The 20289-nt window shown below is 46.3% G+C and overlaps 1 protein-coding gene across 4 annotated transcripts in view; it reads left to right on the forward strand.

Annotated features, from left to right (window-relative positions):
• ctnnd2b (catenin (cadherin-associated protein), delta 2b) overlaps window positions 1–20289 on the forward strand; it is a 55947-nt gene that overhangs the window by 8437 nt on the left and 27221 nt on the right. For 3 of the 4 annotated variants that reach the window (XM_076295893.1, XM_076295894.1, XM_076295895.1), the window contains exons 2-6: window positions 1099–1211; window positions 14991–15025; window positions 15989–16105; window positions 18531–18703; window positions 19300–19822. In XM_076295893.1, the coding sequence (XP_076152008.1) occupies window positions 1099–1211; window positions 14991–15025; window positions 15989–16105; window positions 18531–18703; window positions 19300–19822 (961 nt within the window). The remainder of the gene's footprint in view (window positions 1–1098; window positions 1212–14990; window positions 15026–15988; window positions 16106–18530; window positions 18704–19299; window positions 19823–20289) is intronic. The other variant, XM_076295896.1, reaches the window with a different exon arrangement.

Raw genomic sequence — 20289 nt, forward strand, 5'->3', positions numbered from 1 at the left:
TTTGACTGCTCTTGCCTGTGGCCAGCGCGCTTTCTGCCGTCTCGGTCCAGCTAGCTGGCCACTCAATATGGCTATGTTTTTTTTTATTATTATTATTATTTAAGTAGCAGCCCTAAAATGCGTCATCCTGTGGGGAAGAGCAGAGCAAGCTGCCTGCCTCTGTTAGGGTTCTATAGGGTTCTATCTACTGCCTGCGTCTATTAGGGTTCTATAGGGTTCTATCTACTGCCTGCCTCTATTAGAGTTCTACAGGGTTCTTTTTACTGCATACCTCTTAGAGTTCTATAGGGTTCTATCTACTGCCTGCCTCTATTAGAGTTCTATAGGGTTCTATCTACTGCCTGCCTCTATTAGGGTTCTATAGGGTTATTTTTACTGCATACCTCTATTAGGGTTCTATAGGGTTCTTTTTACTGCATACCTCTATTAGGGTTCTATAGGAATCTATCTACTGCCTGCCTCTATTAGGGTTCTTTGGTGTTTTTTATAAGTAGCGACAAAGACGGAGATGTTTGTTCGAACGATTGATGAGGATGACATTTAAGAAATATGTTTCATAAGTTCACAATTACACATTTAGTAATATTTAGTAACAAAGAAACTGTTAAATCTGCTCAGGGCTTGAATGCTTTCAAGATCACTAATTAATCATGACCAAGAGGTTTTATTATTATTTGCATTAGGCTACAGGGATTACAGATGTAAATTAGCCTCTATGCTATAATCTGCCTTAGTTATACACAGTCCCTGTTAAATAAACTTATAAATGAAATAAAATAAATACATCTCTGATGACACTTCAGTAGTATACAGTAGTCCCCATTGGTGTGGGACATATGGAAAACTCTCTGTCAAGTCTGACTCTCCAGAACTTGTAATGTGACTCGTAAGCATGCAGAATGGCTGAAGCAGGTTGGGTAAGATGACACCGATATGCTAATGCCTACAGGAGGCTAACACTGTGTACCTGCAGGGGCACAGCACGTCCCTGGTGGCACATGTAGCCGCACACACACACACACACACACACACACACACACAAACATGTTCACACACACACCTACACTCACTAACGACGTCCCCCCCGTATTCCCCCAGGAGCTGCAGTTTGAGCGGCTGACGCGGGAACTGGAAGCGGAGCGTCAGATAGTGGCCACTCAGCTGGAGCGATGCAAACTGGGCTCTGAGACCGGCAGCATGAGCAGCATCAGGTGGGTCTCACACTGACCACACTCATCCTCATCTTCATTTTCATCCTCGGCTGGACGCACATGGGTCGCATGGACACGTGTGTGTGTGTGTGTGTGTGTGTGTGTGTGTGTGTGTGTGTGGCATATATGTAGTGTGTGTGTGTGTATGTGTGTGTGTGTGTGTGTGTGTGTGTATGTGGGGGTCCTGAGTCTCTCCCACTCTGCTGAATATGAAATAAATATTTCATGAATCCCTCAGTAGATAGCCTGATCTCTGAGATCATCTTCTAGGCCAAAGTCTAAACAGACGTCTCTGATGTTTGCTGGAGTTGGCACGTGGGTAGCTTCTCTGGGCCCTGTGCTACACACTGCACAACTGGAATAGAGGCACTATGCTCTCCAATCAAAAATATTTCCATGATTATTTGGAGCCTTTCTGAATACATTTTGTTACAAGAAGCTGTTATTCCCAAACTAATTATACTTGTATCTCTTTTATGCCTCATCTGATTCAAATTGGAAACAAACGATTAGGCTCTCTGAATTGTCTGTGTTGTCTTGTAATTAACCATTTTGCTCTTTAATCAGCATTCATGTAGATTGGATAAATCCTACTGATGTTTTAACTTCTGTAGCAGTTTGCCACTGTAGAAGTTGTATGGCTAATTAGTATCAGACAAAATACAATTGTGGATGTAGAGTTGAAAATAAATTTTACAGCTTTTAGTTAGTATTACTATGACAGTTACCTTATTAATGGCATATTGTGGCAATACAGAAGTCCGCTCAAGCTCAGTGGTTTAAATGAGTGGTTTTTGGAAGACAGGTGTGGCATGTGTTGAGTGATGGTGCAGGTTTAATTAAAAAAAACATCTCTATGCAGGCATAGCGACATATAAGACATAACACAACATATAAGACATAACACAACATATAAGACAGAACAAAAGAAAGAACAGGACAGACAAAGAAAGAAAAGGACAGACAGGAGTGTAAGGGGGGGGGGTGTTAGTCCCAGGAGAAGATGGAGGAGGGGGCTTGGAGCATATTCAAGTTCAAAAGGCGAATAGCCTCAAAAGTAAAGGTGGCCTTCCTCCTGTTAGTCCTAGCCAGAGGACAGTGCAGACGCCTGCCAGAGGGCAGCCATTCAAAAACTTTGTGTAGGACATGGGTAGAGTCTTCTAGGATGCAGTTGGCTTTCCTTAATGTTGCCTTGTCGTGCAGTGATGTCAGAGAATGAAGAGGGTTGCCAATGATTTTAGAACATGTGTTCACAATGCTCTGAAGGTGTTTCTTATTTTTGACTGGGAGGGAGTGAAACCAGCACATAGATTAAAAGGTCAGTATACTTTCAATAAAGGAGGTGTAAAAAATGCTTGGTGTTGGTGTTGGTGGTTTAATCCCGTTCTAACTCTACCCTGACCATCAGACACAAACAAGTCCCCTGACCTCTGCCGCTCTCGTTAATTCCAAGTGCTGGGCTGATGGACGTGTGGGAGAATGCCCCCCCCCCCCCCCCCCAGAGCAGCCTCTTCCTCTGTTGAAGGGCAGACTCTTAGAATTTGGGGTGGGGGTGGGGGTTGTCTGACGGAAAAGCTAGTGTTGGGTGGGTGTGTGGGGATGGCTGGGGGAGTGGCGTGGTTCCTGCATCTTAATGAGTCAGAGCAGGTCAACCGTCTCTGGAGACATATTGTGCTGCACTGCAGCTTATATGTCCTGGCCTCATAAGAACATTGGGACGTCCTCGCCCTCGCCACAACATCGCAGAGTTCAGGGAGGGCATCTCGGCACGATGCTGGAAATATCGCTGAATAGCTCCTTACACACTCTTAAGATGCACTGTAATGATGCACTCGATACTCCACCTGACTCCAAATGCTGCTGGGTCTCTGTGTCATGTGTTCAAGCAGCTCCAAGTGATTGAAAGGCTCACGCTGCTCTTCTACTGTATATGCAAGACTGCCCCCCCTCCTTTTCCTAGTCTGCATTGGGAGGCTCTGCTCTGCACAAGCTGGATCTTTTTGTTGGGACAGTGCGTTTCCCACGCCTGTGGCCTCCGGCGGTCATTAAGTCCCCCCATTCCAGTCTCAGCATTTGTCTGGGTGAGCTGGGCAGACACTCAGTGCCCTGCGGCACCTTATCAACACCTCCAGCGGCTCCCAACAGCCCATTAATTCCCCTTCTCCTCTCGCGCATTGATCCCCCTCCCTTCCCTTCCCTATCCTGCCTGAGAAACGAAGGTCGATTTGAGAGGTTGATTTCTAAAGTCCACTCCCTCTCCAAAAAACCTTCCCGTTTTGCTATTAGGATTGAAAGCGGGTGTAATTACAGAAGAGACAAGGATAAGGATGTGTTCAGAGGGGGCATATTCTTAAACAAATTACTTGAATATCAGCTATCTGATCCCAAAAAGAGAAAATAGCGCTTCATGAAAACATGCTGATGTAAGGCCGCTTGCTTTCCTTCGTGCCTCGGAGCAGATAGGAATAGTCATTGTGACTTGGCTGCATCCAGAGAGCATGAGTAGTGCATGTGTTAAAGGAGTCATGTCATAGGAACCCATTTGTTCGCTTTGAAATAGGAAATGTCGATGTGTCTGACAGACTTTACAAAAGCTTCTCAGGGGATGTTATAAATAATTGAAAATATGTATGGCATGTTTAAAGGACTCGTTTAAAACACACTTGGGCACGTCTGTGGGCTTGTCCTTGTGTTGCTCCAACCAGGATGCTCGGAGACTACCCTGGCCCAAACATCTGCTGCTTGGGGAGGCTCCACTGACTCACGGCCGTGAGTGTTAAACACGGCCTGCCTTCCTCGGAGCCTCTTCCTGTTGTGAAGGGTTGTCGCGCTAAACGCTGTCTGTCGAGCACAGCGAGGGAGAATTAAGCCAAAGCTGTTCGACTGTTTCTCTGCCAGATTAGTCTTCCAGCCTCCCGTGGGGTGCGTCCATGCTGTATTGTTCTGTGGACTACAGGCGAGATTTGAACATGCCACTACACACAGTTGCATTAGGATGGTGAATAGACGTGTGACCCAGGGTGACTTTTTGTGCGTTTGCTGTCTGTGTTTGTATACAGTACGTCTTTAAAAATTTTTAGATGTCGTCATGGTCATTTCAGAGGTGGATTTAGATGTCATCTGAAGCTATGTTGTTAGTGAACTAGCACACACTTGCTTAGGTCAGAGAAACAGCTTGCTTTGGATCCAAAAAGATTGAAAAGGGGGTTGATCGCTCCTCCCCACGAGAAATCATTTATCCCTTTATCACTGTGAAACACTACCCGGCGAGCTGATGCCAAATCACTGTTTATGAATTGCTATGAAATCAATGTGTTGCAAATTGAAGCATTGTGTCTTTAATGCTGACACAGCCAATGAGAAAATAGAAGGACGTTTGAAGGTTTTGCTAAAACTGTTTGACACGAGATAACATTATACTGTATAAGTCTCAAGACCTAACATAAAAAATGACCTAGCATGAATGATACAGTGGTGCAAGGCATTTTTAGAGGGCACTTAAGAGGGAGATAACTAGCCGTGTACATGGGCAACATTAAAACAGGTCATTTGAATCAAAAATTACATTTAAAAATGACAGAATTGATGGAACATGCAACTACTCTGCCTTCGGCTAAAACTACTTATCTTTACTGTATAAGGAGAAGGACACCTGTTATCATCTAACTTTGTCTACCGACGATAAAGATAAAAGAGACTTTTAGTAATGTATGAACTTGGCAGGTATGTGGTGTCTGCTCTGTCCTTATTTTATTTGCGTGTAGTCTACATGTGTGGAATGAAGCCTAACCTCAAGGTAATTTTGAGGTTTTGTAATGTTAAAATTTCCTGTTATCGTTCCAATGATAACATAAAAAAAGAATAGAGCTTTCTGTGCATGTACATTGATCATGCAGGAGTTAATTTGAATTTCCTGAATGAAAGTATTAAGTCATGCTCATGCACACACAACACTCAAATACACGCACACTCTCTCTCTAACGCTAGGCACTATTGTCATAAACACACACCTGATGGATTGTACATTAGCATGCAAATACACACACACAAACACGCCTGCCCTATACTCAATTCAACAGATACATTTTCCCCCTCTTTAAAAAGTGGTGTTGCCTTTGTTGTAAATGACCCAATGCAGTCGTAGAGAATCCACAAGGTCTTTGGTATTGATCCAGAGGAGTGGTCCGGTTGAAGACTGCCAAACCTCAGGGCCTGGACGCAGTGAGCAGTAAGCCCTTTAAAAGCCACCCTGCCTGCGTGCATACCCCTGGGCGTGTGTGCTCAGACAGACCCTCTCTGATTCTACAGGATATTAGGCTTATTAAGACTGTCTGGTGCACGGGCTGACTCATACGAACTGTCTTCCAGTACTGTAAGAGGAGGACTGAGCATATTGATTTTGGAGCCAATCTGTCAGGCTTTAAAGGAGATGAAAGCCTCTTTCTCTCTTCCTCTGTCTGCCCCTCCATCTCTCTCTCTCACTCTCTGTCCCTCTCCTCTCTTTCCCTCTCTCCCTTGTTCCCTGTTTAATTCTCGTTCTTTATTCTCTCTGCCTGTGTCTCGGACTGACAGAGTGACAGCACTCGGGCAGCTGAAAGACTCCGGCTTAGTCTGTGTAAATCTTAAGCTTAGTCCTGAGGGGTGCCACTGAATGCAGTCTGGAGATCCTTGGAGTCAGCTGGGGCAACCCAGCACTTTGACTGATGCTGAAGGACCCAGTGGCTCCTCCTTAATTACCCTGAATGTCAATAAAGAAGCGTTAAGTATCTTCTCGTAAGAAGTTTGCAGAGGATTCTCCTTCATCTCTGTCCCCTGGCTGGGCCTGGTCTCATACCTGAACCACGTGTGTGTGTGTGTGTGTGTGTGTGTGTGTGTGTGTGTGTGTGTGTGTGTGTGTGTGTGTGTGTGCGTGTGTGTGTGTGTGTGTGTGTGTGCGTGTGAGGTGTGCTTTATGTGTGTGCTGTACTGTGTGGATGCTGTGTGTGTGTGTGTTCTGTGCTGTGATTGTGTTAGTGTGTGTGTATGTTGTGTTTGTGTTGTGTACTGTGTTGTGTATGTGTGCTGTGCTGTCCTGAGTGGTTTGTGTGCGTGTGTGTGCGTGTGTGTGAGGTGTGCTGTGTGTGTGCTGTACTGTGTGTGTGTGCGTGTGTGTGAGGTGTGCTGTGTGCGTGCTGTACTGTGTGTGCGTGTGTGTGTGTGTGTGTGTGTGTGTGTGTGTGTTGTATGCATGATGCACAGGAAAAGCCAATGGTCCCGTGCAGGTGGCCTCACCTCTTTCATGTAGGGCTCTGTCCTGCCGTTCCCTCCCAGAGATCACCCAGACATTTTCCCCTCTCACACCTCCCTCTGTGGTGGGGGAAAATGGCTACAAATCTATTCTACCTGAGACTGTAGACCTTCATATTGATTGTTAATTCAGTGCTTTTGTTGGTCCCATTTTGTAGTGCACACTGAATTGCCAAGCACACTCATTGCTAATTCAGAGCTTTTGTTGATCCCATCTTTGTTAGTGCACACTCATTTATCAAACGTGTGTTTGTGTGTGTGTGTTTGTGTGTGTGTGTGTGTGTGTGTGTGTGTGTGCACGTGCATGTGTAAATGCTACTTGTTAGTATGCAAAGCACTTAGGAATATTCCAACATGCCGCTGTGTGGCACAGCAGAGCATGTGTGTTGCCAGGTCTGACATGCATGTCTGCCACTCATCGGGAGCCTTTAGTGCGTGAGGGAAGAAGAGGGGAAAAAAGAACAGGAACTCAGTGTGACAGCTCTACATATGCGCCAGCTGGAGTATCATTCACACACCATTTCAAGGACCACTAAGCTGCCCTGCACGTGCCTGCTGGCTTGTCACAGTTAGCGCTCAGCGTTGGTTAGGGGGCCGTGGGGAGGTAGCGCTCAGCTCATGCTAACACGTTCAAGCACAAGTGGGCACAGCTGTGTGGTGCTCAAAGCACTAAAGAGTTAAGGCTATAAAACTAGCCAGCTAACTCCACATAAGACATGCAGAAACGTCACCAACAAACAGCATCAATCAACAGCTAGTCACTAGTGAAAGCATATACTACCATGCTACTACATTAGTTGACACTAGTGAAAGCGTACTACCATGCTACTACATTAGTAGGCTATATGTTGACACTAGTGAAAGCGCACTACCATGCTACTACATTAGTTGACACTAGTGAAAGCGTACTACCCTGTTACTACATTAGTAGGCTATATGTTGACACTAGTGAAAGCGCACTACCATGCTACTACATTAGTAGCCTATCTGTTGACATTAGCGAAAGCTACCATGCTACTACATTAGTATCTGTTAACACTAGTGAAAGCTGCCATGCTACTACATTAGTATCTGTTGACACTAGTGAAAGCGCACTACCATGCTACTACATCTGTATCTGTTGACGTTGGAGTTGGCAATGTGATACTGTCAAAGCTTTTCTTGCATTTGTTTTGCATCTGACCTGAACCAGGGAACCATATTAATGAAGATCATGGGGCTAGTTGCCTTAAAAAAGATACTTTAGATAGTGGCATATTGTTACTTTAGCAACCTTATACACTGTCAGTAAACAGGGTAAAGCAATCACAGACTGCTGTGAGCAAAGTGCATGGACAGCGTCTGACTAGGAGGATGGCCTGAGTGTGGGAGGTTGTGTGTCATGGGCCTTCAGCGCCTTTAGTTTGGCTGTTTTTATTGTGTCTTTGCAACAAAGATCAATATTTTCAAGGTCTGTCTGTATTCTCGCTTGTGATAAGATCTTCTAGATTCCTTGCTTTTATGTAGCTTTTTGATGGGAGGTGGACCAAGTAGACTCATGCACTAAACTGGAATGCTGGCAAGCTGGCAGCCTCCTCCCTCTCCACCTCTCTCTTCCCCTCTCCATCTCTCTCTCACTCTCTCTCTCTCTCTCGCTCTCTCTCTCTCTCTCGCTCACACTCTCATACAGTGCAGTTCTAGACTGGCTCTGAGCCTTTGATGGGTAGCCCGTCTCACTGTACGCACGAGTGCTCCTGGTCGACGCTCATTAGAACCATTACATAGATCCGTTTCACATGCTGACACGGACACCAAACCACCACAGCGACTCCAGCAGCTCACCAGGCGAATAGTGAGTGTGGCCCAGCAGAGAGGAAAGCTCTCACGTCACGCTGTGCGTCTCCAACGCTGTTTCAGAGTCTGTCGGCAAATCTCAAAGGTGTGCCGCCGTGCTCTTTAATCACATGAGAAGTGCTAAGTGCTAAATAAATAAAGAGATCCAGCACAATTTGGAACTCATCCTCTCTGTCTCTGTCCGTGTCCCCATTTTGGAAACGGGTCCTTGATGAAAGGAAGCGACTGGGTTTGCCCATTGGAGAGGCAGAGCTAGAGGAGTGTGTGTGTGTGTGTGTGTGTGTGTGTGTGTGTGTGTGTGTGTGTGTGTGTGTGTGTGTGTGTGTGTGTGTGTTTCCCATTGGAGAGGCAGAGCTAGAGAAGTGTGTGTGTGTATGTGTGTATGTGTGTGTGTGTGTGTGTGTGTGTGTGTGTTTCCCATTGGAGAGGCAGAGCTAGAGATGTGTGTGTGTGTGTGTGTGTGTGTGTGTGTGTGTGTGTGTGTGTGTGTGTGTGTGTGTGTGTGTGTGTGTGTGTGTCTGTGTGTGTGTGTGTGTGTGTGTGTGTGTGTGTTTCCCATTGGAGAGGCAGAGCTAGAGGAGAGAGCTATTTTGGTGGTGGGCCACCGCTGTTCCTCTCTATTGACATGCGTCTCAGGGCCTTTTGTGTGAGCTGCTGTGACCTCCAGCAGTGGTGCTTCTGTCATCACCACTCAGGGCTTTCACATGCATCTGCAGGGGAACAAAGACGGCTCTCAGCTTTGTTCTAGCACACACACACACACACACACACACACACACAGGCACACACTATCACACTATTCACACATGTGAAAAAATAGCATGCATATTACAACTCAAACACATCACAACTTTCAACCAGGGGTAAAGCAGGCTTGATTATGTTACTTAAGATACAGGATGTCTCTGTTGTGTCAATTAGGGTATATATGTCAGTTGTAGTAAGGTATCAAAAACAGACTGTTGAAAGTTCAAGTCAAACATGAAGCTATTCACGTCAGTGGTCGTATTGTCAATACTCATAAATAAAATTGCTATTTTGATAATAGGGCCCCTGCCAGGGTGGAGCTGCATTTGTGGTTTAGCTATCCAACTAAATGTACAAAAGTGATTGTATTTCATGTAAGATATGTACGAGATATGTTACATTGGAGCATCAGAGCCTGAAGGGAATTGTGAGGTGTAGTTGCTCACTGAGTGAATTTGCAGTCTCCTGGTTCATCTCATCCTGCCTTCTTTTGTTGGACTGCTGTGTAGGCCGTGCTGTGTTGTGACAGCCTTGCTGCCTGCCTGCGCCACTGAGTTGCTGTTGGAGAGGGAGTCATGGCTCCTCCACTCGCCACCTCCTGCCTCTAGGAATGCCTGGAGTGGGGCGCTGTACAGTGTCAGCTCAGGAGGAGGAGGAGGAGGAGGAGGAAGGTGGGTGGGTGAGTGGCCCAGTTCACCTCTCCAAAGCCCTCCCCGGTGGGGCTCAGAGCCCTCAGACTGCAGGCCTGGGTGACAGGATGCACACGTAGGACTGATAGTCCTGCTTTAGAGAAGTGTGTCTACAGAAAGAAGCTAAAGATGGATTCTGTTTTGGTTTTGCTGACCAATGCGATCAGTCTGATGTTGTGCTTTATTAAGAGGGCTGTTTTAAGAAGAGCAAATAACTGTTGACCACACAGTGACCTGACCACACAGCCCCCCAGTTAATAAGCCCATCTGTCATCCTCGTCTTAAGAGTTCATTATCGACGCAATCAAAGGGGAATCATTTTTACCAGTCATTATGTGCAGACCATCAACAGAGCTGGCCTGGTTGTGTCCGCTCTTGGTCAAGGGACGTGTGAACCGCGATGGAGTGAATAATCCGTCACCCTGACCATGAGTGGGCTGTTGAACCTTAGCTTGTAGGTTCTCATATGTTATGTTTGCATCCTGGTGCATATTGTGCTCATTATGGCTGTGACCTCCGAGCACTACACTCTAATTTGTAGTGCCTTCTGGAACACTCTCTTTGTGCGTTTTTTGTAATCACACAAATTGCCTTCCTGAATTGACCCTACATAACTTAACACGGCTCATTACCTCCGCCAAGGGGGTTATTATGTTTTCTGTGTGGTTTGTCTTTTTATCTGTTAGAAGGATTACTCGACAACTGCTAGTCTGATTTTCGTGAAACTTAGTGGAACGGTGTAGCATGGGTCATCAAAGAACCCTTTTAATTTTGGAGCAAATCCGATTTTGAAACTCTGTTTCAGTTCACGTGGTGAGACACGACATTTTGGCCTTGGTGGTCTGTTGCCTTCTGCTTTCTGTGTGTGGGCCATGGCATCCACTGCCTGGAAATGAATACAATCTGTAAATTATGATTTTACAGCCATGCTGCTTCACTTGACTGGGCATATTGCTCAGTCAGAGAGCCCTCATCAGCTCTGCTGCTGTCCCTCCATGTGGAGCCTGTGCAAGGCCTGTCTCGTGCAGGATGCCCTGGAACATAGCTGATGAATGGGGCTTCAGGAGGGAAGTGCAGTGGGCCTATTAAAGGAGAATTCCGGTGTGATATTGACCTAAAGTGTGTTGAAACATGATACCGAGTGTGAACGTATGTCTCATAGCCCACCTCGGCTTGTCCCCTGCACTCCAAAATCTGGCGCTAGTTAGCCGATGCTACCAACAGCTTTTTCAATGGTGGTGCTTCGGTATCGGGCTAGCCATGCAAATAAATCACTGTTTTACACCATTTACGAGGCTCAATGTATCTCCACACTTCATTGGTAGACTTCCGAGGGCCCTGACATTTAAAATGAGACATTGAATATCACACATTGAGTCTTCCAGTAGCAGCAACTGGAATCCATGCATTTCCTCGGAATTATTTTTGGAATCTGATCCCTTATCATACCTGTTCATTCTTACTCATTGCTCGACTTATCGTGACTAAATTCAAGATAGCTGCAAACGCTAAACTTCGTGAAGATGCTGTCTGTATAAATCGTCTTGTAAGTAAACTACCAGTGCTTTTTCAAAGTTCTCAATGTCTCGTTTTAAATGTCAGGGCCCTCGGAAGTCTACCAATGAAGTGTGGAGATACATTGAGCCTCGTAAATGGTGTAAAACAGTGATTTATTTGCATGGCTAGCCCAATGCCGAAGCACCACCATTGAAAAAGCTGTTGGTAGCATCGGCTAACTAGCGCCAGATTTTGGAGTGCAGGGGACAAGCCGAGATGGGCTATGTGACATACGTTCACACTCGGTATCATGTTTCAACACACTTTAGGTAAATATCACACCGGAATTCTCCTTTAACATGTGCCGTTTTGTTTTTCTCTCTGCCAATCCGTCACCCTCGTTCAGCGACACAATGTGATGCCTCACCCACGTCCAGGGGACTGGGGGGGGGGGGGGGCAGGGAGAGAGAGAGACAGAGAGAGAGACACAAAAAGAGAGAGAGAGAAAGACAGAGAGGGAGAGTGGGATTGTGATTGAATCAATGTAGTGACTTAGCAGCTGTTGCTTTGTGGAGAAGGGGGTTGTGCATGACCCTTCAAAGGCTCCAAAAGAGGTTGGTGCCCTTGTTTGGCATGATGCAAACTTTTATGCAGTCAAACTCTCCTATCGATCCCCAAATGGGAGGTTCAATATTCCACATACATTCCCATTTCTGTGTGATCTACTGTTGTCCTTGCTGTTGTCGGTATCATCCACAATGAAGAAAACTTTTCCATTGATTCTCCATGGGATGACAGGGAGGAAGTGTCGCCTGAACAAGCCCATTTTCATTGTAAAGTTGTGACATTGCTGGAGTTGTGTTTCGCAGCAGTGCTTTTGAAAGGGTCGATGGTGTAACAGTGGTTTTGGGGTTTCATGGCAGGCAAATGTGCTCCAATCTATGCAAGCTTTAACAGAGCAGGTTTAATGGTAGGTTAGCATATGGTGTCTGCCAAGAGTTCAAATCAGATCGAGCCAGGGTGGGTGTCTGCGCCTAATACTTAGGTCTGATACCCGATCGTAAATGTTTCTCTTGCCGTGTAAATTTCAAGGACATAGATAATGGTAGTAATAATACATTGTTGTTATTATGGCGGCCCATGATAACCTGTCTACCTGTGTACTCCAATATTTGGTGACATTTCTAATACAGGGAAATACAGGTCCCTGTGTTTGTCTTTCACATGCAAGGAGCTTGGCATCAGCCACTGTGTGTTGAGCCCTTCTTTCACCATGGTACACTATGGTCAATGATGGTTCCTTTGGGCAGGGAAAGCACCCCATCCCGAGATAGGAGCTAAAATAGTTATAGGAACTATAGGGTTATGGGGGCAGTTTCAGTTGAACTGTAATTGGGTATTGTTATTTGATGTATCTTTACTCAATCAAAGCAACACAATTGCAATTTCACTGGTATTACTGGAAATACACAATTAAATAACATGACTTTTTGATGTTTTTAAAAATGGACATATATAACGTTTTGGAACCAAACTTTTCAAATGTTCCTCCTGCCACAGTTCTCTCCAAAGTCAGAGTCAAAATCAGAGAAGTGAGAGTTGGTACCGTGGAAGGAATGGGTATATAAGGTGTCCCTGTTTGAGGGCAGTGACAGAACACAACACCAAGAACCTGAGGCCTAGTCACTTAAAGGAGTATAATCTTCTATTGCATCTGGGAAGAAAATGGACAAACAATTCATGTAAGAATCTCTGGTACTCTGGCTATATTGTACACACTGATTAGGTGTGAAGTTAATTCATTCACATGCTTGTCCTACACATTTTTCTTAAAGCTAATTAACTCAGCATTTAGGTTTTAATTACGTACACTTTACAGTATGTAGCTTTATCCACTGTTGAAGTAATCCAAAATTGGGAGATATGTTCACTGGAGATAAAAATGAAATGTTTTTTGCTTGATGGGACCATTTCCCAGACAGGGATTAATCCTTGTCGTGGATTAAGTTGCATTTAGAATACCCATTTTCCACACAGAGACAAGTGTTGCTTGACCAGCCGGTCTCCACTGTGGGATTCCAGTCTGTTCTTTTCAGAGTCTGAATTGGTTTGAGTGCACAAGTGTAGAGAGGCCTGTCACACACGCAAAAAGGCATCTACGGTTTGGTCACGAGATCCAAATTGTTCTCAGAGAGAGACGATAATCTCTTACAACAAACCACTGAACTAAACCACTCTCACAACCTTTTCAGTCTTACGTTTTTTCATACTCATTTTTATACTTGTCTTTTAGCACTTCCAATTTTTCATAACTCTTCACACTGTGTGCTTTACAAATACACGCCTGAGCACATCAGATAACCTTTGGTGCAAAATGCTCTACAGCCACCAAAGCTCTTTAGTCAAAAGTGACTCATACTGCCATGCAGTATCACATACGCTGTCTACCATAAACCTACTTCATCAGTCAGTGTACAGTGAACTACAAAATACAAACTGGAAGGATTGCAAAAATGCACTTGTGCATATCTTTTGTGCATTGTTTAGGAATGCAATGCAAAAGAAAAACATCATGTTGAAAAGTATTTACAGTCACATATTGTGATATCAAACAAATACAGTACAATTTAAATTCTGCTGTTTGTTTCATTACAGCTTTCTGTTATATTACATTTCGATAGATAGATTACTCTTCTTCCGATCGCTGCCATGTTGCTAGGAGAAGTCTGTACAAGTTGACAAATCAACAGTCCTTTTCTATACCCTTTCTGTACACTTGCAGAGTTGCAATGACTTTGGTTAGTCTGAAGTGTAATGAGCCTTGTCAGTGCCTTCAAGTGACTATCAAGACTATCGCTACATGCTATTTTGTTGCAAATGGATATTCCAGTTTTACTCAAAACAATTTTGATTAACGCTGTTAACATCCCCAATAAAAGGTTACACTCATTATCATCTAAAAATAGACCCTAGGTTGTCTTTTGGTCCAAACTGTCAATATAACTGTTTTGATGGGTCTCTTAATGTCTATGGTGGTGAACATTGACTGAGAGAAGTGTTGATGGCTTTTGGAGGAAGAGGTGATTGATTGCATTGAAAACATTCAAAAGGATACACAATTTACACAGTCTACAGATATAGTGAGTTAAGTGTGGACATGGTATTGAGCCAAGCATGGAAATGATTGGAAAGGACTGTAAATGGAGGTCATGTCATTGTATCCACCTCCATTTGCTGTGGCTGAAAGCCAGAAAGTTCTGCATGGTTATCTAAGACAGAATATATAACAGATATGTGCTGTTGAATTACCCTGTTGCATGGTGCATGGACTGAGTACTGCATGTTGGGTTGAACCTTATAGAGGAGATTTTCCTTTCCTCTTCCTGATGGATGGTGTGTGTGAGTGAGTGTGTATGTGTGAGTGTCTGTGTGTGTGAAAGAGAACCCTGATGGAGGAAGTTGCCAGTGCTCTGAGCGCTAGCTCTCTGTGACATATGACATGGCTCTGGAGAGAGACCCCTGTAGTCATGCGACACGCCCCACGCAGCCCATCACACCAGCGGCTGTCATGCCCCCCGCCGTCCTCCACTGTCCCAGAGTGCCACCGTGCCATCTTCTCTGCGTGACTTTTTTGTGTCCTGTTGGATGATTTCATTATGAGATGTACATTTCTTGTCATGCAATATGTCTCTTTGACTAACTGGCTTCTTTGTGTCTTCATTTGCAGTTCGGCAGATGAGAAGTTTCGCTGGAATAATCAAGGTACCCTTTCTTGTCATACTTTGATGTTAAGAGTTTTAATTTACCCAGTTAGCTCACACTTGTTGGGAAATTGTGTTTGTGAAGCGAGATGGAACGAAAATCCATTTTGATGCAAATTACCGGCATTGAATGGCAATTTCATTTCACCTGGTTAGCCAGCTATTTGGGCTCCCTAGTCCAGAGATGCTGGGCTCTGACTAACGCGTGGCAGAGAGGAACCTGAAGAGTGGCGTGTGCCATTCTGTCAGACAGCCGCGTGGCAGCTGTCTCAATCTGTCACGTCTCCATGACAACCGCACAGGCCATGTCACGCCAGAAGAGTTCTGGGTAGATTGATGGTGTTACCTCAAGATAACTGCACATGCCCTTTCTGGCATCAAACACAAGTGCAGTGGGGGAAATGTGAGCCTGTGTTAAAGTAAGAGGAGGGTGCAGAATGCCACTCATCAATATTGCACAGGAACATTAATGCTGCTGTTCAGAGGTACACAGTATACAAGGCTACAGGCACTATGGAACCAAAGTGGTGATAATTAAATGACTGCCTCAGTGGGGTTTTGGTGTCAGTGCCCTTCCACCAGTGCTGGTGTCCTGTATGCTGGATGTGTCAGCCTGGCCAGAGGTTAATTGGTCCTAAACCGCTTGTGTAAGGCATTATCCCCTGCCAGCTTTGATCAAAATGCCTCCAGCCACCAGCTTTGCCAGGCAAGCGGGTACAGGGCTGCAGCCATGGCGGCGTAGCGCAGAATAGGTTGGAACAGTAATCACTGTCACCATCCCACCCCTCCCCCTCTCTTTCTTTCTTTCTTTCTTTCTTTCTTTTTTCCCTTCTCCATTAGCTCTGGCCGATAGTTATTAGTGTGCACTTGTTCTGTAGGGTTATGGGCAGGCTAGCGACCGTTGATCCTCCCACATGATTTTTCTTTTTATTCCCCCTCTTTTTCTTTCTGGTGTCTTTCGCAGACGGACAGAAGGACATAGAGGAGGAGCTGACCACCGGCCTGGAGCTCGTGGACTCCTGCATCCGATCCCTTCAAGAGTCAGGGATTCTGGACTCTCAGGATCTGTCTGCTGGAGAACGTAAGATACCCTCCACTCGGACACACGCTAGCTGTCTCCCCCATCTGCTAATAAGCTTTAGCCCTGTAGCCAAGACTAGATTGGGATATTAGCCTTTGAATGCTAACCTCAGCGACAGTGTTATAGACTGCAAGTGATAGCGGAGGAGACAGAAACACACTTAGCTACTGATTTTGAATCACTTAAGGCTTTGTAATCACTTAAGCTGTCTAAGACGGCTGAAAAATGAAACCACTGCATGAGTGAATAGTTCACTGTTGAAGTGCTCACTGCAGAGATGTGCAGATGCTCCCCTAGCCTCTCTTCCAACTGAGAAGGCTTTGCATCTCAGTTTCCTGTGTTCCACTGCCATGCAGTGCCAGTTACTGTGACATGGCGAGGTGTAGGGCATCAGCTACTCTAAGGCTTGTTATGTGCTCGGTGAAGTAGCGTCTCTCATTCAGGTAATGAATACTTGGCAGAGCCTCTTTTTTTTTAGGAAATGTAGCACATGTTCAAAAGAGGATGGAAATGTCAAGCTGTTTCCCCTGAGCAAGAAAATCATGTTCATTTCCACTTTGAAAATGAAAGGATCTTGACAGAAATGTGTGCTGCATGATAGGGAAGGGAAGGGAGCTGAGAGGTAGAACGTCTAATCTTGCCTCCTGCTCATGATGTCATATTTCTCTAGTGAAAAATTGCACAGAAAAAAAGGAGAAAAAAACTTGGGACTCGGTCAAGAGGAAGATGGCTGACCTGCAGGTCACAGCTGAGTGTAGACCCGGCCTCATTCTCCTATTGGCTGCTGATTGCCTCTTTTCTTTCCTTTAGGCTCTGCTCCAGTGTTTTTCTTTTTCCTCCTTGTGAGTCAGCCTTTGTTTGTGTGTATTAACTTGGTCGATTGTAAATCGATTTCCCATGCAGATGAGCCCTAAATAGCTAATTCAGGGTGTCCGTGGACTCTTTTAAGCCTGATTGTATTCCCAGACTACAGCAGTAATGAGCGCTTTAAAGCCGTTTGATGTGTTGGATACAGCAGCCTGTGCTCCTCATCCCTGGGCCGCTGGTAAAAATAGCAGCTTGATGAAATATTTAGCTCCTCTGATCTGAAATGCAGGTCGAGGAGCTCAGGAGCCCAACACCACACACACACACACACACCATCCAGCCCCCCCACCCACCCCCCACACACTCCATGCATTTATATGGCACACTCAGTGGCCAACCACCATGACGGGGATATTTTCTCTAGGGCTACTCCATTTGACAGGAGTGTACGCTGCAAATGGACTCTTTTTTTGGTGTGGGAGATATATCTCCGTCAGCTCGGAGCAGGAGGCGGAGGCAGCATTAGAATGATTATGTATTTATGACATAAGACACAGGAGTCGGTTCAAGCTGTAAATGTCCTCAGAAAGAGGCTTGTTTACTTACGACTACAGAGAACTCCCACCTCCAACCCAACCCCTTTGGCAAGGTGGTTGTGCAAAAAATATGTCTTTGACATTGTGCTAATTCTCCATCCTTATAAGAGCATCACGGGTGCAGGTGTGAATGTAGACACCGAGAGGTTGTGTCTTTGGCTGACATGTAACTGCTGACTGCCACAAAGTGGTAGTGTTACAAAATTAGGTCGTCTCTGGACTTAAGCCCTCCTCCTTTCATGCTGCAGCCAAGTGTCGTTTCACGATCACCTACATTACCCCTCCCCACACAGCTTGGAAATCATCCCACATGTTTGAGTTACGCCTGCAGAGCTGTTGCACACACCAGCCTACGTCACATACAAAAACATGCAGCTGACTGCATCCCAGAGTGGGTTCCTAATAAGTCATATTTGATGATGACGTTCATCCTGCACTTCAAACAAGCACACCCACAGTACATGGCACCGTCGGAGGGACCTATGAGCTCTCTCTCTCTCTCTCCCCCTCCTCTCTTTCCCTCTTTCCTTCCCCTCCTCTCTCTCTTTCCCTCTCTCCCTCTCCCTCTCTCTCTCCCTCCCACCCTCTCTCTCTCCCTCTCTCCGTGTCTGGTTTCATCTCCAGCTGACCCCATTCTACCGCGAGTGTTCAGAGATGTTCAGCTCGGGCTGCTGAATTATGCATGCCCCTCTCTGTCTTTCCTCTCAGGCCTGGGCTGGAAGGGGCCTGTAGAGAGGAGGAGAGAGAGGGAGAGGGAGAGGGGAGGAGAGGAGGATTGGGGGGATGACGACTTCGAGAGCGTGATAAAGAGATGTGGTGATGTGAGGACACGACAGGAAGGGCAGGTAACCAGAGCGAGAGTGAGCCCAATAAATATATCATGGCAAAGGGTGAGAAAAAGGAAGCGAAGAGGGCTCTAGAGCGCCTGAGATGGAGGAGCCTGGGGTAGAGAGTGGCGCTCCAGAGAGGGAGTGAGTGGACTTTTATCAAAGTTGTCTCAACCCATTGTTCTTCTGTTACAGGACCAGGCATTCTATCCCAGAGTGCACTGCAGCTGAACGCCAATCAAGAGGGGAATTATCCATACCCAGCAAGTTACCATAGCAACCAGACCTTGGCCCTGAGCGATCTGCCAGGCTCACAGGCTCCGCCCCGAAGTGGGCAGTTGGGAGGTGCCGTACACAGCTACAACCAGGTGGACCCACCATAACACCAGCCGCTATTAGTTAGATTACTCAGCCAGGGGCTTTGAAATTGAGCACCAGACTGAGTTAATGTGGCTCTCTGCAGCCCAACTCAGATGCACCTAGAAATCCATCTCAATTCCATCAAGTTATTCAAACATATCTGAGGATATTTATGTGTGTGTGTTGTGTGGAAATCATGAAAAGCATCATATTTTGTGCCTTGTCTTCATATTCCCCTGGGAAATCAATGTGTGCGCACACACACACACACACACACACATACATACACACACACACACACACACACACACACACACACACACACACACACACACACACACACACACACACATTTAAATCCTTTGCTTAGATGAGTTTTGTTCTGCTTGGCATATGACTCGCTGATTTATTTTCGACGTACAATACTGTGGATGCATGTGAAACCCTATTTAAGCAATCCCATCACACAGTAGTAAACTGTGGCATTATTAAACTGGAGCATTACACATCCCCGTGCCCACCCCCATCATGGTTCTGTTTTGACCCGTGGTGTGTTTCGTCTCCTTCTCTAAATCTGCGTTCGTTTTTTTCTGCGGCTCCTCAGGTGACGTCGTCCCGCGCTGCCCAGCTGGCGGCCGGCGAGGCCCAGTCCCGTGACTCCTTCGCCCCGAGCCATGCCAGTGCGTTCCACATGCCTGACGGTCAGCAGCCCTCGCCCTACTACTCCTGCTCCACCCTGCCGGCGCAGCGCGTGAGCTCGCCGCTGTCCGTGCAGGCGCTGGGCTCGCCCTCCAAGCTGCAGCGGCTGGGCTCCGTGTCCGACATGCCCAGCTACGCCACGCTGCAGCGCGTGGGCTCGCCCAAGCAGTCGCCCAGCCGCCTGGCCAAGTCCTACAGCACCAGCTCGCCCATCAACATGGCGGCCGGCGGCGCGGGCTCCTCCCCGCTGCACATGGCGTCCGGCGTGGGCCAGGGCGGCGGCGCGTCCCCGCTCCACCAGCTCAGCTCGGCCGTGGGCAGCTACGCCACGCTGTCGCCCACCAAGCGCATGCTGCACTCGGACCAGTACAAGATCTCCCACGAGCTGTACGCCAACGCCACGCTGCAGAGGCCTGGCAGCCTGGCAGGTCAGTGTCTCTACAGGAACAGAGTGGACCGGAGCGTCTGGTCAGCTCACAGTGTCTCAGGCATTTCAGCAGTACAGTAGATCAAATAAAGGAGAGTGCATAGTTTATGTGTCACAGAGAATGGGGAAAGCTCAATGGCAGGCAAGGAAATGAGCCAGTTAAATAGTGATAAATTGTGCCCATGATCCCAAGGAAACCTCAGCTTAGTCTGTCTGTTCCTCTCTGCTTCAAGGACTAAACAGGATTGAGAGATATCAGAATCCCATACAGTATGAGGTGGCAGCAGAGTAAAAGCTCTTATGATAATTGGATAAGGCTTGTGTGTGTATGCGTCAGATGAGAGCCAGTGGCTCTCTCCTCCGCTGTGATCTACCTGATAGTGCTACTCTGGCAGCCTGTCCTGTGGCTCTGACTTTTTCAAGGTGATTTCAAGGTGATTTGTCATTTTGGGTGAAGCATGTTGACTT

Source organism: Alosa pseudoharengus, unplaced genomic scaffold, assembly GCF_046254945.1.
Source record: "Alosa pseudoharengus isolate Yale_2024_CS ecotype anadromous, Long Island Sound unplaced genomic scaffold, YU_APseudo_1.1 YU_APseudo_1.1_scf_2, whole genome shotgun sequence".
Classification (NCBI taxonomy): domain Eukaryota; kingdom Metazoa; phylum Chordata; class Actinopteri; order Clupeiformes; family Clupeidae; genus Alosa; species Alosa pseudoharengus.